Raw genomic sequence first — 24,085 nt, forward strand, 5'->3', positions numbered from 1 at the left:
AAATTTGGCATTTAACATACTAATGTTATTTTCAAATATCTTACGTTTTCATAATACTTTTTTTTATAGAATACATCTTAAAGACATTGATTTTATTGAGTTTTATTTGCTCTGCTCCAGCACAACAAACCATATCTTATGTGACTTGAGAAAAATAAATTATTTGTATACACAGATCTTTCATTCAAAAAGTATCTCGTTTTATTCAAACACTAATTGTCTTTGATAAATTTGTTTTTAATTTTTTATACGTATCGTCCATTTGAGATTATTACTAATTTAAGTAAGTATTTGTAAGTGTTTATTAAAAAAAAAATTGCTTTACCTAGTTTTAAATTAATTTATTTGCTTTTATAACTTTATTTCTTTCCAAGTGAACAAGCATGCATCTTATATGTCAACATTTGTTTGTCATACTATTTAGCTAAAATTTAAATAATGCTTGAAGTATGTCACAGTTCCGAATTGAAGTAAGAAATGTTGATATATCAGTTAAAAAATTTATTGTTACAGTTTTGTACAAAATTTTATTTGCTTTTTTATCTATTCGAAAAAGTTTAGGGTTTAAAAATTGAAAAATACACAACAAACTGAATATTTCAAATTTAAATAAATACAAAAGTTAATGAGAAAACAAAACTTGAAGCATAAATTTTTTACGAAATAGTTATATTCATTAGACAACTAATAAACATTTACTAATACTTTTTATTAACTTGATTTTAACTATTTCATGTACAATTGAAATGTTTTACTAAATAGTTACTACTTTCGATAGTCAACTTTTGATTTAATGCAAACAACTATCATCTCATACATCAAGTACTACGATTAATAAACACAAAAATACAAGTTTAAATATTAAAAAAAACACCGTACATTATTTTACTTTGTTTAGTGTTAAAATTTAGAATAATTTTATATATTTTTTATCGTTATACAAAAAACTAAAACATTTTATGTTTTTTTTTTTTGCATAGTTTAATTCGTTACTTTTAAATTTTTAGGTTTAGAATATTAACATAAGTTTAGAGATTGTTTAAAATGAAGCAACTCAAAAATTTCGATTTTAGACAACTGATCAAACATTTTGATAAAGACTTTTATTACTTATGTAAAATTTGTTATGGGTAGCTTCGTGTTTTAATTTTATTTAAAAACAAGTACTGAAGAAGTCAAAAAGCCCAAGTCTAAATGTTAATTTCTAAATAAACTTTATTAAAACCTTTAAAAGTTTATTTAAATACAAAACGGTAATTAAAAAACCTTTATTCACTTAATTATAATTCAACTTAATTATGTTTAGCTTTATTTAAAAACTTCGCTATTTAGGTAAAACTCTTTTAATCAAATTAACAAAATACTAATATTTATACTAACATATGTTTAATTTTTATAAACAAAATATCAATGGTTAGTCATACTTTAATTTCACTGTTACTTCTATTTTTATTTTATCGCTCTGTATTTTGATCAACAGCTTTTTTGTGTCTAATAACTTGTGTAAAGAGAATCTCTAAATTTCTTTATAATAAGTTATTAAAAAAAGTGTATAAATTTAATTTGAATTTAGGATAGGGTATAAAACAGATGCTCAAATTGGTTCTACAAGAAAACTTACCATTATAACCAATACTTAATGTGGTAAAAGCCTGCAAATGAATTTAGTTACTTGTTCTTAAAATATGCGAGCTTAGTCCGGCAGAGGATGAGGGAAGTAAAATATATATATATATATATAGATTTAAGCTTTTAAAGAGTCAGAAGTTTTGATAAATTTTATTGTCACAGTATATAACGAAATATATAACTATATTTGGTGTTAGTATCAAACATAAAAAAAATTTAAAAACTTTTTGAATAGTTTTTAATTGAAAAGCGACTCAGAAGAAATTTTTGCTTAAATAGAAATAGGATTAGGGTTAATTAAAAAACTAAACAATTTTAACATCTTAAACAACAGGAAAAACAAATCAAAAATGTTTTTATCAAAACAAAAAAAATACATAATCAAAATAACGAGCTAAAATATATTGATCCTAGAAGTATTTTAAATTGCTTAAAATTTTTAATAAATGCAATATTAAAAAAAAATATTTTATAACAGAACTATAACTATCATTGATAAATAATTACTAATGTTTAAACTAAAGTAACAACAACTATTGATTGAAAAAAAAATTAAACATTAAATAAATTACAGTACAAATATTTTTAGTAACTTCAACTGAAACAACTTATTTAAAAAGCTTCTTATTTAATCGAATAAAATGTGAAATTATCAAAATATACGTTGGTTTTTATAAAATAATGTACATCAAATATTTATCGACATCAATTATAAATTTAGAAAGTTGTCCACAAATACTATATTCTTCGAAAAAAAATTTGAGGAACCGTAGGGTTATTAACGAATGCAGCATTTAAAAACGGTCGTGAGAATTTTTAAAAGTGTTAAACGTTAAACAGTAAAGTTAAAAAAACACAGAAACTTATTAGTGTCAAAATAAATAGGCACTAGTTGGATTAAAAGTTTAGTTAACAGCATCAATGAAATGTTTTAGTTAAAAGTAAAAACTACAATTTGAATGCTAGTTTAAAGCAATTACTTATTGATTAATACATCGAATCTAAAAAGTACGTTTGTTTATTAGGATAAACCTAAATGAAGAAAAACTTGGTTTTAGTCGAAATTAAAGCATAGATATAAAGTGAATCAAAAAAGCTAAGAAAGTTCAAATCCGACTACTCCTTCTGTTATCGCAATTTTCAACGATTGGTGCAACATCTCACAAGAATCGTAATCAGGCAGTATTAACTCGTTGAAACTATTTAAATTTTTTTTTTTTCTATTATATATTTTATACTTAGATTTTAAAAGGTAGTTTCATACAAAAATTACTTTTAGCATAGAATTGCTTAGAAGTATTAGTTACAAACTCGACAGACATTCTCCAAATTTACAATTACTCCAAATTTTAAACTATGATCTAAAACCTTAATCACTTTCGTATACATCTTTGAAATATTGTATAAATAATATATTTAGAGTCAATTTACTAAAAAAAGTAGTGCTTTAGAAAACTGCTAAACTTCTACACAAGCTATATTACGATTCTTTTTTAGCACAGTACTCAAATAACATTAAAAATATATTATCATTTATTAAAGCTTTAAAAATAATTTGTTGAAAAAAAAAAATTTGAATTCTTCTTTTATATAAATAAACTAAAGTAAATTTATATACTTCCTACATGAATTTGTATTACGGATCTCATTTTTAATATTTTGGTTATCTTATGTTAAAACTTACAACAAAAATACAAACCGCAATATTACACACAGAATCACAATGTTCAGTACAAGCTAAGTATGAAAGTTGGTTTTATAAATATATATAAATAACTTCACCAAAATACCAACAACTAATATCACATGTATAAATTGTTCTATCCCATAAAAATACGTTACAACATCAAGTGTTGTAATGTCATCATCAAAAATTTAAATCATCAAAAACAAACCATGTATGTGCGGTGGGAATTCGGTTCAAACCGCCGTATGTGACGCAGTGAACCGTGAACTTGGGCTGCAAGCACTTGAATCCGCCAGATGGCAGCTGAGAGCTACCGGTTGTGAACTGGACCAATCTGGCGAGCTCGTCACTGGTGAAACTCGACACAACCGACCAGAACCAGTTGACTTTCTGTGTTTTCAAATTCTTATTCAAAAAATATATTCTACAAAATTTTTATGTTTAATATATAAATAGTTTAAACAAAACCCAAAATTTCTTAGAAACTTAAAAGTTTCTGTTTAACAATTAAAAGATATCCATCACAAAAGTAAAAATTCAGCTTAGATTATTTAGGACTAACTAGAGTAAATAAATATATATATCTAACTTTAACTTTATTTCGAACCCGTATAGACCAGATTTCCCAAAGTGGGTCATTTCAGAAATTTAGGGGCCACAACCTGCAAAGGAGTGCCTTGAGCACTAAAGGGGCCATAAAGCTTTAAATTTAAATTTACACTAGATATTCTTTAGTTGATGATGATAGAAAAAAAAAGTCTTAATCATATTTTTGGGTATTTTTTTGATAGATTATATTAAAGGGTAACATAGTTTTCTATTTCTCCAAAAGGAGCCTTAAGAAAAAAAGTTTTGGAAACCCTGTTAGAGATAGACCATATATAAAACTATTTACCAAATACACTATGTAACAAAATACATCAATTTTTTTACCGGTAAAAGCTTGTTAGAAAGGAGGTAGTGTCCTTCCTTGACAACAGCGTGTTCCCGCATGTCTTCAACTTGTATCTGGCTCGAACCGCACATGACCAGTTCCAACTCGTTCTCGTTGAACACAGCCAACAAATGATCCGGTATCAGCGAGTTTAGACCTATCATATTTAGTTTAAATTTTATTAAAAGTAATTGTTATAAATTTAAAACTCATTTCATTTATATACTTTAGCAGTTTAAGCAGTCAATTGACACACAATGACATAAACTGTTATTACTAATGTAAATCTTCAAGATTTCAAGGTTATAGTTTGTTAATAAAAACCCTAGCAAAGCAAGTAAATAATAAAAACAATTTGCACAGTACTCTTCTTTACTGAACTAACAAATGTTTTTGTGTGGTAAACGATTGTGTTATTATGTCTGTTACTCTTTTCTTACAGTATAAAACTTCCTTGAATTGCGTTACCTCGTTTAACAGACAGAAACATATGCCGGTTTAATAAAGAAAAAGACAAATTGTTTTCATTATCACTAGTATATACATGTTAATTGAGGGTTAAAAAAAGTTTTGATAGATATACAAAACTTCAGTTATAAACATATTTTAATATAAAGTTTTCACAAAATAAAATGTTAATAACAACCTTTTACAAACTCTTCAACTTCGTTTTTTACAGAAGTAGAAAGTCTGTACGTTGCAATTAGGTTTAAATATTTGTTTTTGTTTTCATTTGTAACTTTAATACTGCTTCCGTTAGGTACTAACTCGATTGTCTGATAATGTATTATTATAACTTATATGTTTAATCATTAGATAATGAACTATACATATCAAAGTAGAAGAAATATTTTGTTGGTGGAAAAAAATTGATAGTTTTGTATATTTTATTCTTTTTTAAAATACAAACAATTTTTACATTTAAGAAAGTGCTTATCGCAATTTTGTAAAATAAATATCAGGCTTTATTCAGTTTTTGATTAAAATTATTTTTTTAAGTATAACATGTTGAGTATTTTATAGTAACCTTGACAAACACTTTGTTTTTATCATATATTTCTTCTTCGAAAGTCAAGTCCAAATCTTCAACGTTGTCACTTTTTAGTATGAAAGATATTTTAGACGTGTACAAATCGGGATCATCACTCATAAAATGCTGTTTCAAAAATAAAAAATGTAGTCATTAAGTTTTATAAATAAGTTGTTTACTTTAGGTACATATTAAAGTTTACAATTTAAATTACAGCTAAACCTTAATACTTCACCTCAAAGGCTGTAATTTTTATGTATATTATATATATTTTTTAATTGATACCAGTAATTTTGTTTCTTTACAGGGTTGCCTCGTTTTTTCAAAATTTTTTCGAGGTTTTCCAAATTTCTTCCAGGTTTTTAAAAGTACACACCTTTGTGTCTATTTTTTAGTTTAAAGTTAAGTTAAAGGTAGAAAACTGTGTTAAATAGTACAAAAACATTGAAAAGATACTGTAAAGCTACTACAAATATCCGTTTTAATAAAAAAATAATTTGATGATGACAAAATTTCTTTATTCATTCGGTAGATTTTTTGAGTAAAATTAAAATTTTACTACTGAACATGTGAAAATTTTTGAAATTCAAGGTTTTTTTGCCTAAATTGTCAAGTTCCAGGTTCTTCCAGGTATAGTGACAACTCTGTTCTTAAACATAGACGTGCCCCTTAGAAGTTTTTGAAAATTGCTAAGTATTTTCACAGTTGTGAAAATCAAAAACATATTTTCCATCACAATCAAGTCAGAAAACAAAATATAAAGGATATACAACATCAAATAATCATCATTAAATAAAATCAATTATAATTTTTCTTATACATATCGGTTTTAAAATATTACCTGGTAAGTAACTGGCATGCCGATGATTTGCGCGAGGAAGCTTCGTGCGAATCTAGCGTTTATCAATCTTTCCTGACCCATGGAGCTTTCTAGCAAGCACTTTCCCACCAGCTTGCCGGCAAAGTTCATCATATTCTTGTTCTTCATCTTACTATACTCCGTTGGTGATGGTAGCGTCTGAAATTTACGTTACAAGATTTTAAACTAATTCATTGTCTAAATCAGATGACGATAATAAAGTAAGAAAATTATTTATTAATCTAAATAATATACTAAATTTAAAGTTTTTATAAAATATGGATAATATTATTTCGCTCACAGAAAACAATTAGGTTATAAATGTAACACAATTTTAATTCATTTTTATCAAGTATAACATTAAAAAATGCTCAATACAAACCAATGCTTGCGGGTCATCGTTGAAGCTTCTGAACAATTTAGAAGGTGAGAATAGTTCACCACTCAACAGTTGTATCCACTCTCTGCCCACTCCACCCCAATCAATACCCTGCTCACCGGTGAAACTCACCTCTAACTGTTTCTTCCAATCACTTGATGAAAAGTGTTTGAAACTTTGCAGGGTCTGTTGTTATGTTATTTTTCATTATATAGTAAGTTTGGTTATTAAAACACACATTGTACATGAACAATCTAAATAAGTGTCCAGTACATGGATCTAAGTCAATAAGATGTCTTTGAATCATGTTAAAACTAAATATTTCTAAAAGGTCAAAGAAAAATTTTTAAAACATTGTAGAGTCTGTTGTAATGTTGTTGTAATATTTTCTTGAGATTAAAGTAATTTGAGACTTTAACATACAACTATATATAGAATTTAAGGTATTAAGAATGCACAAAGGGTTATTTTTGCATGTCGTCACTTTTGCATGGGTTGATTTCTTTTAAATTGATTTCCTTTTTATTTTTTTTACTATCACTGTTACCCCTAACCCTTAACCTTGGTCGGTTAATTTTTCATAGAAGTTTTTTTTTTCCTTACTGTTACCCTTGGTCAGTAATTTATATTTTCATTCTTTTATTTATTTTTTTCACTTTCATGAAAAAGTGTCTTTGTACAAAACTGATCCGTCTCCAGAACTTAAACAGTGTTCAAATATTAAGAAAAATAATAGATTTTAGAAAAATTGAAAATAAAATTAATGATTTTTTTTTTTAATTTTTAAAGTTTTATATAATTCCTATAATTTTGGATGCAAATAAAGCTCTATTCTAAGTGATAACTTTTTCTTAAATTTTCCACAAAAGTTTCATATGAGAATAAAAAACTAAGTTTGATATTTCCGTTCACTGTTTGTAAACTTTCCGTAATTAACTACTTATCAAACTTCGTTAAAAAATACTAACTGAGCCAATAATATCCTTCCGGTCTACTTTTATGAATGCTTTTGATCTTGAAGCATTCGAGTTCAAGTTGTGGTGCTTGCGCACTTGGCTGTAAAAGTACTGAATTTTCTCTTTCATAGATTTTGAGTTTCCTGTGAAACAATAGTTTAATTCATAAAAAAAAAGTTTCATTTTTATTTAATTGATCAGACGTATACTGGTATCAAATTATAAAACTTAAAAGTATTTAGTTTTTAATAAAAGCTTTTTGAATAAAACTCAAAAATCGTTTATCCTTGTTTAAAAAAGTACATTTAAGAAAAAAAATATTTAATTTATTTCTTTTATATCGCATACACACCACTATTATTCAGATTTTATAGCACTAGTTAATCAGGATAAAAAGTATTGAATAGTAAGAACCTATATTAAATTAAACCTAATTACAAAACAAGGTATATCTAGAAATACTTTAAGTGCTGTGAAACGATAAGTAGTTTTACTTGGAAGAAGTGAATTTAAAGCAGAACAGAATAGAGGGAAAATAAATAAGAAAAATTTTGGCTTTTGTGGTAAAAGTAATTACTTTTAAGCTAATGATTGAAAAGTTTATTTTGTTCAAAACATTAACAAATTAACTTTAAAATGAAAGGACATGCTATAAATGCAGATTTGTTTTTACTGTATATTTATTTATTTATGATGTATATATTGTAAAAATGTTTCAATAAAAATGTACAATAATCAAAAATAATAGGTCACTTATATCAATTTAAATAACTGATTTTTAAGTTAAACTTAGTAATGGTAGGCTATATTTGTAAGCAAATGCCAACCATTTAGGTTTATCTCAAAGAACCTTTTGTTGTACACAAATCAGATAAGACATACATAAACAATAAATAATATCAAAAAATTAACTTTTTATGAGTTTTTTGTAAACTTTGTTTTGTATGCTATTTTTGGATTAACTTTTTTTCTTTATACATGTGCTTTAATTTGTTCTCTGAACAATACTTTTTATCCTACACACTCAAACTTCGCCAATCAAAATACTTTTTTTTTTAATTCAAAAAAGAAGCACGTTTCTTTCAAGGTGGGTCACTTAACTATTTTTTAAATAAATAATCAAAATCGAATCATTAAAACTTCTTTATGTGATGTATTTTAAATGAAATTCAAAGTTCAGCCTACCTACGTTACCATGCAAAATACCGTGGTAGGAGGCCACCAGAGCGTTTCTCTTGTCACACACGAGCGTCACGCTTGGCTGCACATTGTCGCATATTGTCAGAGTGTCCACGTCACAATTACTGTGAGTTTCTTCACCCAACTTTATCTGTTCAGGTTGTGGTAAGTCTTAAATTAAATTAGCAAGTTATTAAGTACTAAGAAAAACGAATTTCATCCATCTAGGATTTGTCTTTTTTTTAATCAGAAGTAACATAGTAGGCACTATATTTTCAATAATGTGTCAATATCTAATCTTTTTTATTCAATCATCATTACAACTCTTAAAGAAGATAGATAGCATAAAAATCAATAACATATCCTACCTACAACTGTTGCTTACTTGAACAACTTTCAACAAAACTTTCGCTTTGTTTAATTTCATTAAGCAATTTAAGTACTTAATAATTAAAAGTTTAAACAAACTTAATGTACTAATTGAACAGATAAATGAATATTAAATTGAAAGTGTGTAGGGGTTTAAAAAAAAAATTTTTACAAAATATTTTTAAGATTATAAGAAATAATATCGTATTGAAAAAAGGTAAACAAATTAGGGGTTAATTTTGTAATATCAATTTATTAGTTTTATAGTTAACTGTTATAAAATACTCTTAATTTACCGTTTTTAAGTTACTTGACTATTTAATAATTCAAAAAAAAAACTTAAGTATTAAAAGAATACGTATTTTATTATTACTTAGTAATTATTTTTATTTAAAACTAAATGCTTTAATAATTTTTTTTTTAAATAAAGACTTAAAATTTTTATTTAATTTAATTATTTTAATAAAGTAAAATAATGCTGACTTAAATATAAACCATTTAGTTTGGAAAACTTACTTCAGTATTGAAGTTAACACGAAATGAAGCAATTCTTTTCCATGGTAAAAATGATAGTAGGTATTCTTTCACAATTATTTGCTTTAAAGTATAATAATATTATTTTACTGTAAAAAAAAAAACTATCAAAAAGAACGAGAAAATTTCCAAAAGTTTAAACTAACTTCCGGTTGACAAATTGTGCAAAATTAAAGTAAGCTATCATTAGTAATAAATATAAAAAAAAAATTATTTATTCATATTTACAGCGTTTCGAACAAAAGGGCACTTCAATTATAAACTAAATATAAGGATTGCATTTGAAATTAATATGTGTAAATGGTTAAGATATTACAAATAAAATCTCGCAAATTGTTCTCCTTGTAACTGACAATAAACAAGTTGTTACTGTTTGATTTAAAACTAAAAATACAAACTTAAAAACATTTATGTAAAATATTTATTTAATTTTGTTTAGGTTTTACACAATAATATTAATAATCAATCTTTATTTTTTTACTATAAGAGTACAGTGTAAAATTCAAAAAAACAACTATGAAGTAAATACGAAAACATGTATACTTAATCATATTTACCCTCTGAGTTAGTAAGCAGTAGACTTTTTTTGTGTGTTTATCTTGCGCTGATTTACCGGAAATTCTTCTGAATAGAGATGACCCTTCCACTTTCGCCTTGTAACAAATTAAAACAAAACATGATACAAAACGATATTTTAAAATATAAAAACGTTCTATACTTTTTTAAAAACTAACTTTCTAAACAATATAATTTACAATGAAAACATTTCAAAGCCATATATTAATATGAGAATTACAGTACTTTAATGTAGCATTGATTATAAAACTATGATTTCTAATATTGTTTTACAAAAGCTTCATACATATGAATCAGTAACTTTTGTTAATATATTTAGTTTTAGTATCTTGTCAGTATACACATAAAAAAAAAAACAAGTGTTATTATTTTCACTTATTGAGGCTTTAAATAAAAACAAAATATTTAGAAGATTTAACTTTAAATAAAAAATGAAACTAAAATAACAACAAGTCATGCCTTAAGTGCGTAAGTATCAGGTCCATCTTTTTATAATAAAATACATGATTTTTTTTAATTTAAACTATATACATTCGTTTAAAAGTATATTTGAACTTCCTATGAAACATGTACAAACGCTATTGATTTTGTGTTGCCCGAAAAAAGATTGATTAGTGTAACTATCTTTACATGATGCCTTTTTTTCAAGCAATGATGTTACACAAATATACGCAGTAGTTTAAATACATACTCTGTGATTTTATAAACTTAATAATTTAGTTTTTTACTTAAAGAAGACAAAAAAATTTCAGCTAGTCGAAATCTACAAATTATATTTTGAGTATTTTATTATTATTTAATAGACATTAGAACTACTTTTACTCGGGATGAAATGTTTGTAATTTAATTCAAACCAATTGAAATCTAAAAAATATAAGTTTTAGTGACAGTTTTATAAAAACTTAAAATGTCTATTTATAATTTGCATCCTTAGTTATTGTTATTATATAGTTTCACTTTTAACTTTTCTTAATAACTAACATTTTTTATGTATAACTAAATAGTTATTAAACTATAAAACAAAGTTAAAAAGAAAAAATACTCATTACTACCATATAGTTTCCGATAATTTTTAAATAAGATCAATACTTGAAACTAAAATTTTGACTTTAGATACTTTTTCATGTAAAAACTCAAATTTAAAGCATATATTTGAAAAAGTCATACAAACAACTTCAATTCTAAAAACCGCTATTAAAGTAAAATTTAACCTTTATAGTTGAAGGTGGTATATAAAAATAAAACGAAAAACACATAAATTTTATAAATCCATATAAGTAAAATTATTAAAACAAATGCAAGTTTTTGTCTTAATAACAAAAAAAGAAAAATAAAACATTAAGAGGACGAAAATAAAGTGTAAAATTAGCTTTAAATAAATTATTATCTTTTGTTAATGAATATATACTTTTTTTACGGTCATATAAAATGTACTACCAATCAAGTAGATTAATATAAATACTATAATATCTTCACTCATATAACACAAAACACTTTTTATTTTTATTCTAAACAAGATATCAAATTTAGTACAAATATCTGTACAATTTACCAATCTTATCTATGTTAAACTATAAAAATAACTAAAAATAATATAAATAAATTGTATTAGCTTGTTCAAAACTTTGTTAAAACAAATTTTATTTTAACAAGCTACAATTGAAAGTTACACTGAAATTCTTTTAATAACATTTAAAAATAAAATTTTTTATTTAAAGTAAAGAATGTAAACATTAACTTACATTCATATCAGAGTCATCTTTGATCATCAGACAATCGAAATAAATGTTTTTCTTTTCACTTCTGGATTTGTACTCTTTATTTTCGTCCTCTTAATATTTATAAAGTGTTATATTACAATTTATTGTCATTTCATACCATAGTTTGTAATATTTTAAGTTCACTAAATGATATTTTTTAAGAACCTTGTATTTTAATTAAAATAATAACAAAATAGAAGTATTATGTTTCACTTAGTGATACTTTTTAACTTTAGACCAGGGTTTCCCAAAGTGGGCGATATCGCCCCCCTAGGGGCGATTTTAGTATTTTGGGGGGCGATAATTAGTAAGGGGGCGAAAGGGTGGGCGATAACTAGTAAGGGGGCGAAAAGGGGGCGATTTTAAAATTTTGGGTTGTCATAAGATTTTTACTTTTTTTCTTGCTAGTTTACTATATTTAGCTTGCTATTATGTATTTGACCCTGAGGTAAAACTTAAACAAAAAAGTTTATTTTATTTATGAAAAAAAAAAAATCTAGTGCTTATGACTCCTACTTTCAAGTAAACACTATATTTTCATTTATATATTTCCATATTTAACAATTACATATATCATAGACGATTGGAATCCCTCTCACTACTTTATAACCTGACATATATGTTAATTGGGGTTATAAATGGTTTGTAAAAAGCTATGTTATTTATTACTAACTATTACCTCATGATATTTCCAATTACTTTTTGAAAAGTCACTAAGTTAGACTAAAAAATAAAACTATACAGGGTTGGCAATTAACCTAGAAACCTGGAAAAACCTAGAATTTGACAATTTAAGCAAAAAAAAACCTGGAAAAAATCTGGAATTTTTAACAATTTTAACATATTAAGTAGTAAACTTTAAATTTGACACAAAAAAGCTATCATATAGATAAAAGTATGGAACCCTTCGAGGCAAATACTTTTGAAGTAAACAAATTACACGAAACCTTCTCAGACTTACAAACTGACCTTGAACTTAAAGTAAATTCTTCCAAAGAACGATAAGCTTTTGGACTCAACAAAAACTAAGGCAAAAGTATCCGATCATTTTAGAGGAATTTAGATTGTTGTTTATAGCTTTTCCTTCTAGCTATGTTGTTGAGAAAGCTTTCAATTCAGTTATCAACATCTTGAGCAAAAGGTCTAATCTAGATATTTATAAAGGAGGTGACTTAAGGCTCTATTTTACTAATTAAGAATCATATAAGAAAAACTTGCAAGCAGTCATATTCCTCATCCTTCACATTATATTAGACTTCAGTAGCAGACATTATTTTATGAAAGTTTTTTAATTTTTTTGATATTTTGAAGTATTTCTTATTTAACCTGGTTTGTATTGTATTTAAGTAGTCTTTTTATAATAGAAGTTTTATTAAACTATTTATTCCACAACAGGTTTGCATAATGCCAAATAAATATTATTTACGGTAGACTTCCTCTTTAGTTCGCACTTTTTACCCAAAAAAAAGTGCAAATTTATATTTTCTTAAATTTAACTAAAGTAAAGTCTATTACTAACTTAATATTAATAAAACAAAATATATATAATATCTAATAGCTTATATAATTTTTTTTTTTTATGAAAGTTTGATTTATATCTTAGTGGATTTCGTCTTTATTCATAACATCATTGGATATAACATATTGAAAATTGTCATTTTGTAAAAAAATATGGTAATAATTTTTTTAGTTTACACTTTTTGATTTTTTTCAAATTGCGAACTCAAGCGGAAGTCTACTATATTTATTAAATGGTTTATGTTTTAAAGATTTTAATAATTTTATTTTGACCTAGTTAATTTTGTAGTTGATATTCGTTGTTTTACATTACACTAAAAGTTTTTATAGCATAGTGATTAAAAAATTTGTTTGAAAGACTTTTATTTGACAGGTTTTTGTTATTACCAGTTTAATCTGTATACAACTTATATCACTATAAAACTATTATTTGATTGTAATATTTTGACAACCATTAAAGTTTTTATTTCTGAAAAGATTTTTTTGGTTTTAAAAGAGTATAAAGTTGAGGTCTCTATTTGAAATGACTTCTTCTTTTTCATTTAAAAGTTTCTTAAACATAGATTTATTTTCTAACTTGATTTATTATTGTTCAAAAGTTTATTATAATACAAGGAGTTTTAAACTATTAATACAACTGTTTTTTGTTTTATTTTAATTCAATATATATTAGCAATTAGAATATACTTAGTTTATTTAAATACTTCAACACTAGCTTTTAGTTTTTCACTATTTTCCTCTGTTAAATTATTGTAGGCTAATAGCTAGAAAAAAAAACTTTTTAAACAGAATTAAATAAGCCATCAAAAAGACTGCTATAGTTACAAAACAAAATTTAAACCTAGTTAAAAGTTTTTTTTAATTGATTATTTTCTGTTCACAGAATTAACTGTAAAACATTAGATTTTTTTTGAATTTAAATAAAGAAAAAAATTGTTAGAATTAAGGTTTAGTTTCCTAAAGATTATTTCAAGTCGAATGCTATTTCATGGTATTCTACTACGAAACAAGTAGTTTAAAAGGTTAAAAATTAAGTTTTTAACTTTACAACTAATTTGCTTACAATATATCTTAGCATTGAAATTAGTAAATTTACTGCATTAACTGAAGCTGTTGATGAAACCACTTTTCATGTGAGATAATCAACCAATCGGTCAAACTTCCTTTAACTAGATCATAAATAATTTTTTAATACTTATTTCATTATGTGTAAAATAAACTGTTTATTATTTTAAAGTTTTTTAATCTCTGGTATAGATATTTAAAAAAAAAGCCTATTTATTAAGTAATTTAAGTATTTTGTGCGGCTTAAATAAGTTACTTAGTATTAACTTCTAAATGTCCGAAATATTTATATGAGATATTATTAAAATGTCAGGTTTAAGTTAAGATTTCAGGTGGGTAACGTACGGCTCAGGTCTAGTCGAATTTCGACCCGCTAAGTAAATTGAAAACTGCTTGTGCAAAATAAATAAAATTTAGTTTTTTGATATTTAATACTTTGATATACGCTTTCTTTTTGTTTTCAGTTCACAAAAGTATTTCCTAGATCACAATAATACTGAATCATTTTATTACAATTTTGCTCGAGTTTTTTAATTTTCTTATTTGTAATTTTTCTAAATCATGCAGTCCGCAATTACATTTTCTAACGAGTTGAAAATAGAAAATATTTTTAGTAAATATGAATTGCTGACTACAAAAGTTGTCCACCACTGACCTAAAAGTTTCAATAGTTTCAAAACAGATCATATTTAAACAGAATTGATTACAGTTTACTCAAGGCTTTTTAATAATTAAGTATTTTAATACACTTTACTTGGCTTCTAATAAAATAACTGTAAATTATTTTCTCAAGTCTTGTAAACTACTTTGAACACAAAAGTGCGTGCATAAGAAGTACAAGACTAAATTACATTTCGAACACAACTTTTTTTAGCTCAAAAGTTTGTACTCAAAAGAAAAACTACTTTGTAAAATTGTGGGGGGCGATTTTTTTTTCAAGTTACTGAAAAGGGGGCGATTTAGTAAATGAGTTTGGGAAACCCTGCTTTAGACCCTACAGAGAAAATAAACTACTGATATAAAATACTTATCAATACAAAATTAGACCATATTTGCACTTTATACATAGTACTTCTTTATTATTCACAAATTAGCTTCTATACAAAATATTTTGGTCATTAAAATTTTTATCCCTTACTAATTTCATTTTAGACCAGGGTTTTCCAATATTTTTTTTACAAGGCCCTCTTTGAAGAAATAAAAAAGTTATGAACCCATCTGTCTAAAAATTTATGTTAAATACGCCAAAGATTTTTTTTTTTTGCTCTACATCTAATATCTAGTGTAAGTTTTAAATTATGGCCTTGTTGCCCTTTTGTGGTCCCTTTGCAGCTCATGGCCCCCTAAATTTCTGAAACGGCCAACTTTAGCTCACTTTACCCTGATTAAGACATTGTTAATTATTCTTAAAAAAGTTTATTTAATTACTGTTTTTTAATGCTTGTATATTTGAATATATTTTTACAGGGGTGTAAACAATTACAATCTCAATCTAAACTTTTATTTCTAGTTAAGCGAATTCGCAGCTTTGATAAGTTTTGAAACTAATCAAGTGTATATTGTTTTTTTTTTAATTCCAAGATATTATTTTTAGTCATTCATTTTATAAGTTTAACATTTGGGATGGAATGTTCTTCAAATAAGTCGAAACAAAGTTTTATAAACTTTTATTATTTTTAAATAAAGTATTTGTTTTTAATCAAATAGTATATTAAAAGTGATATACAACAAAGAACCAAACAAATTTTTTGAAAATATACTTATACTTTTTGTGTTTGCTTTTTCAATAAGACTCTGAAAGGGAGTTTTGCATATATTTTAGTTTTTGAAAACCAACTGGCTACTTTTCAAATGTAGCTAAGTCCAAATGATGAAGGTATTAAACAACTTTATAACTTACAACTATTGAAAAAATTATTCATTTCCTTAATACTTTTCAATTGTTTGAACAACAAATGAAAAAATTAATTTGAATACCTGTCAATACTAATACGCTGAAGCTCCCTTGCTTGATGACTTTTCCTTCGTAACTCAACTCCGCTTTGTACAGACCGCTGTGAAAAAGCGTCAGGTTGAAGTATACCTGTTTGCTTTTCTTCTCTACCTTCCAAATATACGCCACACAGCTGCCTTCATCACCTACCTTTTACAAAATATTACAGCTTTCAGCATTTTCACTTTTATGCATTTGTAAAAAGTGGTTGAATTCATTCGTTGGAAAGAAAAATCATTAATTATGTTAACATTGTACTGTAGAAGCACAAGGAATTGTTAAGATCTAGGTTAAAGAATTTCACAAAATGTATTAAAAAGTACAATGTTTACAAACGTATACAACTAAATATATTTGTAAATTATCAAGTCATTCAAATAATGTGAATTAATAGGTAAAACATTTAAACTATTATTCAAAAAAATTCCAACTCCAATGTGACAAGTTGATAAAAATGTTCTAACCTTACAAAGGTTGAAATTGAACTTATGTTCGAGGCAGTTATCCGACAACTTGCTGGAGCAGTCGTTGTTGAACTCATCTCTGCAGTCGACCAGGATGGACTGTTGCTGGTGTTGGGTTGATATGAGCAGTTTGGTGGCCACGTAACCCGATCTCACCAGCCTGGTCGTTTCAGTGGACAGTTTACCTGGTACATATTAACAACTGACTTTTTCAGGTTTTTTTATTTAATGTATAATTATTTAATGATAATAATATGTTCAAAACAAAAGAATTATTGAGTACTATTACAGTTTCACTGATTTAAACAATTCTTCGGGTGCAATAATTGTACTAAATTAAACATTTGGTATCTGAAAGTATTATTATTATTATTGCTCACATTTGCCTTTTAGGACTTTATTATTATCCAGCTAGAGACTTTTATAATATAACATATTAAATTGTTTAACTATATTTTGATAAACTATAACTTGTAGATACTTTACTCAATTACAAATAACACATATTATTAAAACATTCTCAGGTTCTACTTAAGCTAAAACTTTCTGAAAAACATTTTTTTAATATTTAACCAATTTTTTATTAACTAAGAAGCTATTTTACTTAAATAAGGACTAAAAAATAAACTACAATATCATTTTCCAGTGACTATCGTTTGCTTTTCTTTGAAAAAAATACTTAAGTTGTTATTATTTTTTAATTTTAAGGTAAAAGCAAAAACAAAGTCTTAAAAATAAATTAAAAGTTCTTAACAACTTTGATGAAAAATTTCATGTAATGTATGGAGAATTTAATAACTAATAGTTATAAAAGTATACCAAAAATTCCTAATACACGCTAAAAAACTAAAAATTTAGACAGCTACATTACATAAATCATTAAAGCTGAAGTTTAAACCTACTATTTGTTTTTTATAGCTTTATGCAAGTTATCAACAAAATTCTACTAAAAAAATAAATATTAATAATTCTAGTTGCGAAACACAAAATAAAGTATTCCAAATTTAGCTTGCATAGTGACTCATCAATTGAAAAGTTTTATTTATATTTGGTAATATCACCAGTTATTAAAGCAAGTATTTCAAAACTATAAAATTACATAATACTGCAATTTCTAAATTAAATAAGTACATACTTTTGTAAATAAACCGAGTATAAATTGGTAAGTTATATCTACAACATGAAGCAAAAATTCAAAGCATATTTTTTTCGGTAATATCAAAATTCTTAGCTTTAAATTATTTTGTTTTAGTAAACAGTAAAATGAATCTAATTTTCAAAAGTTCAACTTGTTTTGAAATAAAAATTCACCATTAGCAAAAGGTAAAAGTAACTTTTTCTACAATTTTATAACTCAAGCTAAGACATAAGTATCATAATATTAAAAACTTAGATAAAGTATTAACAATAAAAATAGAAACTTAAACCAAGTATCTTTAAAGTAATTATATTTATTATTTTATTTATTTAAATTTCACACAACAGGTATAAATACAATCAAAGTGTATAATTTAGAAAACTCAAACAAAACAGTTTTATACAAATACTTTTAAAATATAAAATAAAACGTTGGTTTAACCACAATTTATTTAAAAATATAAAAATAAGCCAACCTGGATTGAAGAACTTTTGAAAAGGACTTTTTAGAATATTCTCCTTCCCACATTTGATAGAAATGACGTAATTACCACTTCGTCTGACGGTAAAAGAAACTTTTAAAAAGTATATCTCTTCTTTTTCTAAAATGTTTATCAAAAATAAACACACTTGAAAATATTAATATTCTATGAATAAAATAAAGGAGTATGCTATATTGTTAATATTAAATTAAAAGTTTTAAAATTAGTAAATAACAGCTGAGTTGGATATGCTATTTAATATTTATTTAAGATGCATAATAAAAAGTGGCCTGGACAAAATCTTTAGACTATAATTATTATTTAGCAATAATCTTTCAATTTTTAAACTTACTAAACTTTTGTTACATTCATGGGTCGTTTTTTAACACATGAATAGAAAATTAAAGCTGGCAATTGTTTTTGAATGTAACAACACAATATAAAGCTTTGTAGAAATGTGTTGTAAAAATATACAAGGAAATGGCGTCAGTTTAAAATTGAGTACTTAAACTAATTACTAAAAATTGCAACTAAATTTAATACAAAACTCTAATTAAAAATATTTACAACAAGTAAATTTTTAAACAGTTAAAATCCATATACAATATATTTTACCAGTTTATTTTGTCTTTATCTAAAAGAATTAAGTGTATTAGAGCACAAATATTTTGTTTTAATTAAGACCTTTAAAAATTAAAGTAAGGCTAATAGTATTTACTGTAAGTTATCAATTTTAAAACATTTAAGCTACTATAAAGTTTGAATATAAAGTTAGTTTTTTCATTTCGAAAAGAAAAAAATACTCAAGAAAAGCTTTCTAAAAAGCTTAATATACCTAAACCAAACTTTTTTATTTTATTTATTTTTTTAACTTGTCTCAAAAAAAGTAAACAAAGACTGCATACTTATTTTTTACTAAAATTTATACACAATTTATTTGATATGTAAAAACAAATAACTAAAAAACAATAAAAAACTTAAATTAAGTTTATAGTTTAAGTATAACTTAGAAATTTAATTTTCTAAAAATGATTAATTAACTTTAAAATACACTTTATTTGATTTGAGGAATACAAATATACACTTTTAAAAAATTAAAATATGGTATATATGTAAAGTAGGTCATAAATTTTTTATCTATTTGATAGTAATTTCTATATAAACACCTGGTTTATTATTTAAAAAAAAAGTTTCTAATATTACAGCTAGTAAAACCTCAATCTTATGCATTTTATTAAGTAGTGAATTTAGATAAAGTTTTTTAGTTTTAATTGATACTTATAAAAAAACAAGATAAACTCTAAATTCAAAAAAATGAAACTGATGCTAAAAAGAGGAATAAAATTGGTAGTAGTTTAAACCAGTGGTCGTCAAGCCAATCAAATTCTGTGTACACCAAGCTGCAAAAAATAAAATCGGTGCACCCCAAGATCTAATTTTAATAAGCGCCGCTAGTGGTGAGACTACGTAACCACTTTTATTAGCGCATTTCTCCTTAAAATTCAAAACTCAGTTTATTTATTTATTTATTTATTTTTATTCCAGTAAACTTGTTTCACTAGGATCTTTTGTTAGCAAACAATTAAATCTATATTTTGAATAGTTATAAAACATTTATAAACCTACACAAAACAATCAACCTTTTAGTAATTCTTCAGCAGTAATTATTTTGTTTCCAGAAGCTCTTATATCAACTTCAATTAGTTCACTTGTTTTTATTGAATACTGTTCCCCATTTGAATAATACATCTGTTTACGACCAATCATTAGAACTTATAACTACTTATTGTATATATATTGTAGTTAAACCTTAACAAGAAAAGAAACAGTATTGCCGACGTCTCCAGGATTTTTAAATTTCCATATCACTTTGGTTTTTGAACAATCTAAATACTTTCCTTGTAGATACCTGGTAAAATATTGTTGATATATTTGAATATTCTTTTTTTTTTTTCAACAAAAAATGTGAAACTTTACATAATATAGCTTTAGTAAAACATGATTTTTTTTTAAAATAAGGTGTAAGTTGAATAATTTCTGAATAAAAATTTGACACATAGTTACCTTTAATTACACTTTAACAAGTTGAAATCTTTAGAACATAAATAAAGATTACTACTAAAGTGTAGGAGAATAATCTAAAGCAGGGTTTTCCAATTTTTTTGCAATTGCCCCCTTTAATGAAATTAAAAAAGCCATGGCCCCTACAACAAGATTACTCATAAACTACCATAAAAAACACCTAAGATCTTTTTTTTGCTTGTCATCTGCAACTCAAGAATATTAAGTGTGAGTTTGAAATTATGACCTTATGCCACCCCCCTCTGTCGCTCCTTTACTGCTCATGGCTCTCCCTCTTACGCCTTTGCTGCTTGTGGCCCCCTGAGTATCTGTCATGGCCCCCAAGGGGGCCACTTTGGGAAACCCTAATCTAAAGTTAAAGTTGTGATTTTCATTTTTTTTTAATAACAATTTTATTCCCATGAATATAAAATAAAAAAATATTAATCATTTAGTTTTCAAAAATATTCTAATCTTAATAATACAGTGATTATTATGAGGAGAACGGGTCAGAAAAGCACGGGTGACACTTTAGCACGGAGTGACACTTTAGCACGGAGTGACACTTAAGCACAGGGTCACTTTAGCACGGAGTTTCACTTTAGCACGGAGTGACACTTTAGCATGGAGTGTCATTATAGCACAGAATTGATTTTTCTTTTTTTTCTTTGCTTAAATCCCACTAGGTACTGTATTGTTTAAAAATCTAAAAATGAACTATGCAACATGTAGACTAAACTAAACAAGTTTTAAATGAGTTACAAGTTTAAGCTTCACTTAAAACTAAATTAAAAGTAAATTTAAAAACTTTATTAACTTGTTTTACTATTTAATTTTAGATGAAAATATTTTGATATTTTTACTTTAAAGTTTTTGACATAAAACTATTTTGATAAAGCTAGCAATAAATACAAGCTCTAAGATTATTAAAACTTTTTTTAAATGGTTTAACTAATTCTAATAAGACTAAACTTTAAGCGTAAGTTTTAAATAAAAAGTAAGAAATATAAAGATTAATTTTTTTCTAATTTCATTTTAAACCCATAGTAAAAACTTTATTTATAATTTTTTAGACGATAGTTTTAAAAGTGTTACAACTAGTTTTCACAATTATTATTTAGTTAAGTTAACTATTTTAGAGAATTAAACATTATCTAAATAAACATTTTAAAAGATTTAAAATTATTACGTGCAAAAATATCACTCCCTGCTAAAGTGACACTGTGCTTTTCTGACACCTACCCATTATGAGTTACATAGTACATATTATTTATTAAGAATTTTATTGTTTACTTGGCTTCCATAGTAAGTTATGTAGTCAAAAATTAAATTATGTTGTTTAAATTGTAGTTGAGTTATTTTTAAAAATACCAAATTGGCATTACATAAAATTCTATGTACGCTAAACTTTACCAACTGTTTGTTTAACTTCTTAAAGTAGAAATATATTAAATATTCCAGTCAGGTCATAAATTATTGATTAGGACTGTGGCCAACATAATTTTTTAAAGATAAGATCATAAGCTTAGTCCAAGAAATTCTCTAAATCAGTATTTTTATGGTACTTATATGTATAGCAGTCAAAGTGTTTTAAAATGAAAGAAAACTAAGGTATAATTAGATAAAGTATCATAACACTTTTATGTCATAACAAAGAAAAGTATGCTATTAGTCCTAAAGTAGAAATCTTAACTACAATAGAATATCAACCCAGCATTAGTAAACTTACCTCAAAGATATACATAAGTTTTGCTAGAAATTAAATTCTACTAGATCAGTACGCCCATTCACAATATTTGTGTAGGGAATATGATAAATGTCAGCATCAATAAACTTAGTAATTACAATTAATGTAAAATTATAGTAACAATTTTGTCTATCATCTAATGCCGTGATCATCAAAGTGTGCACCTGTACAAGTTAGTGTGCATAGAAAATTTTACTGTGCACAGAAAACTTAGTAAGGGGAAAAATTTTTAGATGACACCTTATTTTTCTACTTCTATTAATAAAAGATAATCATAACATAAAAATAGTTCTCAAACCATTATTTATAAACAAATGCACTCAAAATGTATAAAAAATAGTATTCTTCACTAATAATTAGATATTTTTTATAGTCTAGTTGGCACAGAACTTTTCGTCAGTAATTTAGTGTACACAATGTTTAAAAAGGTTGAAGACCACTGATCTAAAGCAATGTTGTTTAGTTTTTTTGACAATTAGTATACCAAAAAAGTATTTTCATTTAAAAATATTTTGTAGAAAAAGTTATTAAGGACTAGGTCTTAGGTCTGCATAAACATGCACACAATCTTTAAGAAAAGTATCATAAACAAAGTTCTTAAAATATAGTACTTGCTTTTACCAAAAACATTTGATTTAAAACTTACCTAATCAAATCACCATCTGTAACTTTTTGAGCTTTAGCAACCAGACTTCTGTGAAATTTTGTTAGTCCTCTATATGCAAAGTAAAACAAAGCAAAGCTAGCAACAGCTATGATTGTGCCTGTTGTTTTGTTCAAGTTATAACAATACTTAAAGGTACTTATTAAATTTTACTGTAACAATTCTTGAATACTTGAAAATACATTATGCAATATAAAAATTCATTTTTTTATTTAGCTGACATTCTTCTATAAATTAAAATTATTTGCTAAAAAATTTATAAGGAATATTTTTTTATATATAAACAAGTATTTAAAAATAGTTTTCAGAATTAGTAAGTTTTTTTAAAACGATCAAAAATAAAATATTGTTTTATAGAAATATTTAACATGAAAGGCAAAAACAATAAAGTAATTATTTAACTTCTTTTTTTTTTCTACAAACTGTATTTCTTTATGTAAAAAAATAAATTTCAAGTGAATTCAGTATAAATTCATTGTTGCAATATAATAAAAGTGCATACTTATCTTTTTAAAGGTTACAAATAAAAACTTTTAATAATTTTATTTAAACTTTCAGTTTTATACTTGTTTAATCATGGAAATTTAAAACCATATGTACATACTATAATAGACATATTAGGTCTATTAAACTAAACTCACCCATAGTCTTTAGTCAGTTTTATTCTTTGTTTTTATACTACATATACCTGAAAAAAGCATGTATTTAAACTTTATATTTTTTACATATATAACTTTAATTTTTACGAATAAGTTTACACTAGTTTGATAGAGTGTTAAAACTATTTTTTACTGAGTTGCCACTCTTTTAGTCAAAAAACTTTCCTGAGTCATCCTGAGTTTTTTCAAATCCTTAAAAATATAACTTAACTTTTTCCAATTGTTAAAAAACAAGTTAATCATTAAAACTGATAATAAAATAATAAAATATTGAAACACTATCATCTGTATCTCATTAAAAATCTAGATAAAAAAAATGGTCCTGAAATTTTCTAATAATCTTAACACCACCCTGAGTTTCTTGTGAAAAAAAAAACCATCCTGAGTCAGTCTGAGGTTTAAA

At 25.1% G+C, this 24,085-nt stretch overlaps 1 protein-coding gene across 1 annotated transcript; it reads right to left on the reverse strand.

The window, feature by feature from the left end:
- Positions 1–2,241: 2,241 nt before the first annotated feature.
- On the reverse strand, positions 2,242–23,879 carry LOC145842021 (apoptosis-resistant E3 ubiquitin protein ligase 1-like). The gene is made up of 19 exons (XM_082949369.1): positions 23,665–23,879; positions 23,006–23,123; positions 20,361–20,460; positions 20,192–20,300; positions 18,546–18,671; positions 16,933–17,117; positions 16,453–16,618; positions 11,875–11,963; positions 10,114–10,209; positions 9,539–9,619; positions 8,660–8,804; positions 7,487–7,617; positions 6,522–6,704; positions 6,122–6,298; positions 5,278–5,406; positions 4,897–5,026; positions 4,250–4,407; positions 3,525–3,706; positions 2,242–2,828 (listed from the first exon to the last, which is right to left on the reverse strand). Exons 1-19 carry the CDS (start codon positions 23,666–23,668, stop codon positions 2,726–2,728), a joined length of 2,412 nt encoding a protein of 803 aa, XP_082805495.1. The 5' UTR covers positions 23,669–23,879; the 3' UTR covers positions 2,242–2,725.
- Between the last annotated feature and the right edge of the window lie 206 nt (positions 23,880–24,085).

Source organism: Thalia democratica, chromosome 8 (genome assembly GCF_965202585.1).
Source record: "Thalia democratica chromosome 8, ktThaDemo2.hap1.1, whole genome shotgun sequence".
NCBI classification, from domain to species: Eukaryota; Metazoa; Chordata; class Thaliacea; order Salpida; family Salpidae; genus Thalia; species Thalia democratica.

Coding starts and splice junctions, on each gene's coding strand:
- LOC145842021 (XM_082949369.1), bottom strand. Junction 10,210..11,874: donor AAGATGACTCTGATATGAAT/GTAAGTTAATGT, acceptor ATTTGTTACAAG/GCGAAAGTGGAAGGGTCATC. Junction 8,805..9,538: donor GTGTTAACTTCAATACTGAA/GTAAGTTTTCCA, acceptor CAACCTGAACAG/ATAAAGTTGGGTGAAGAAAC.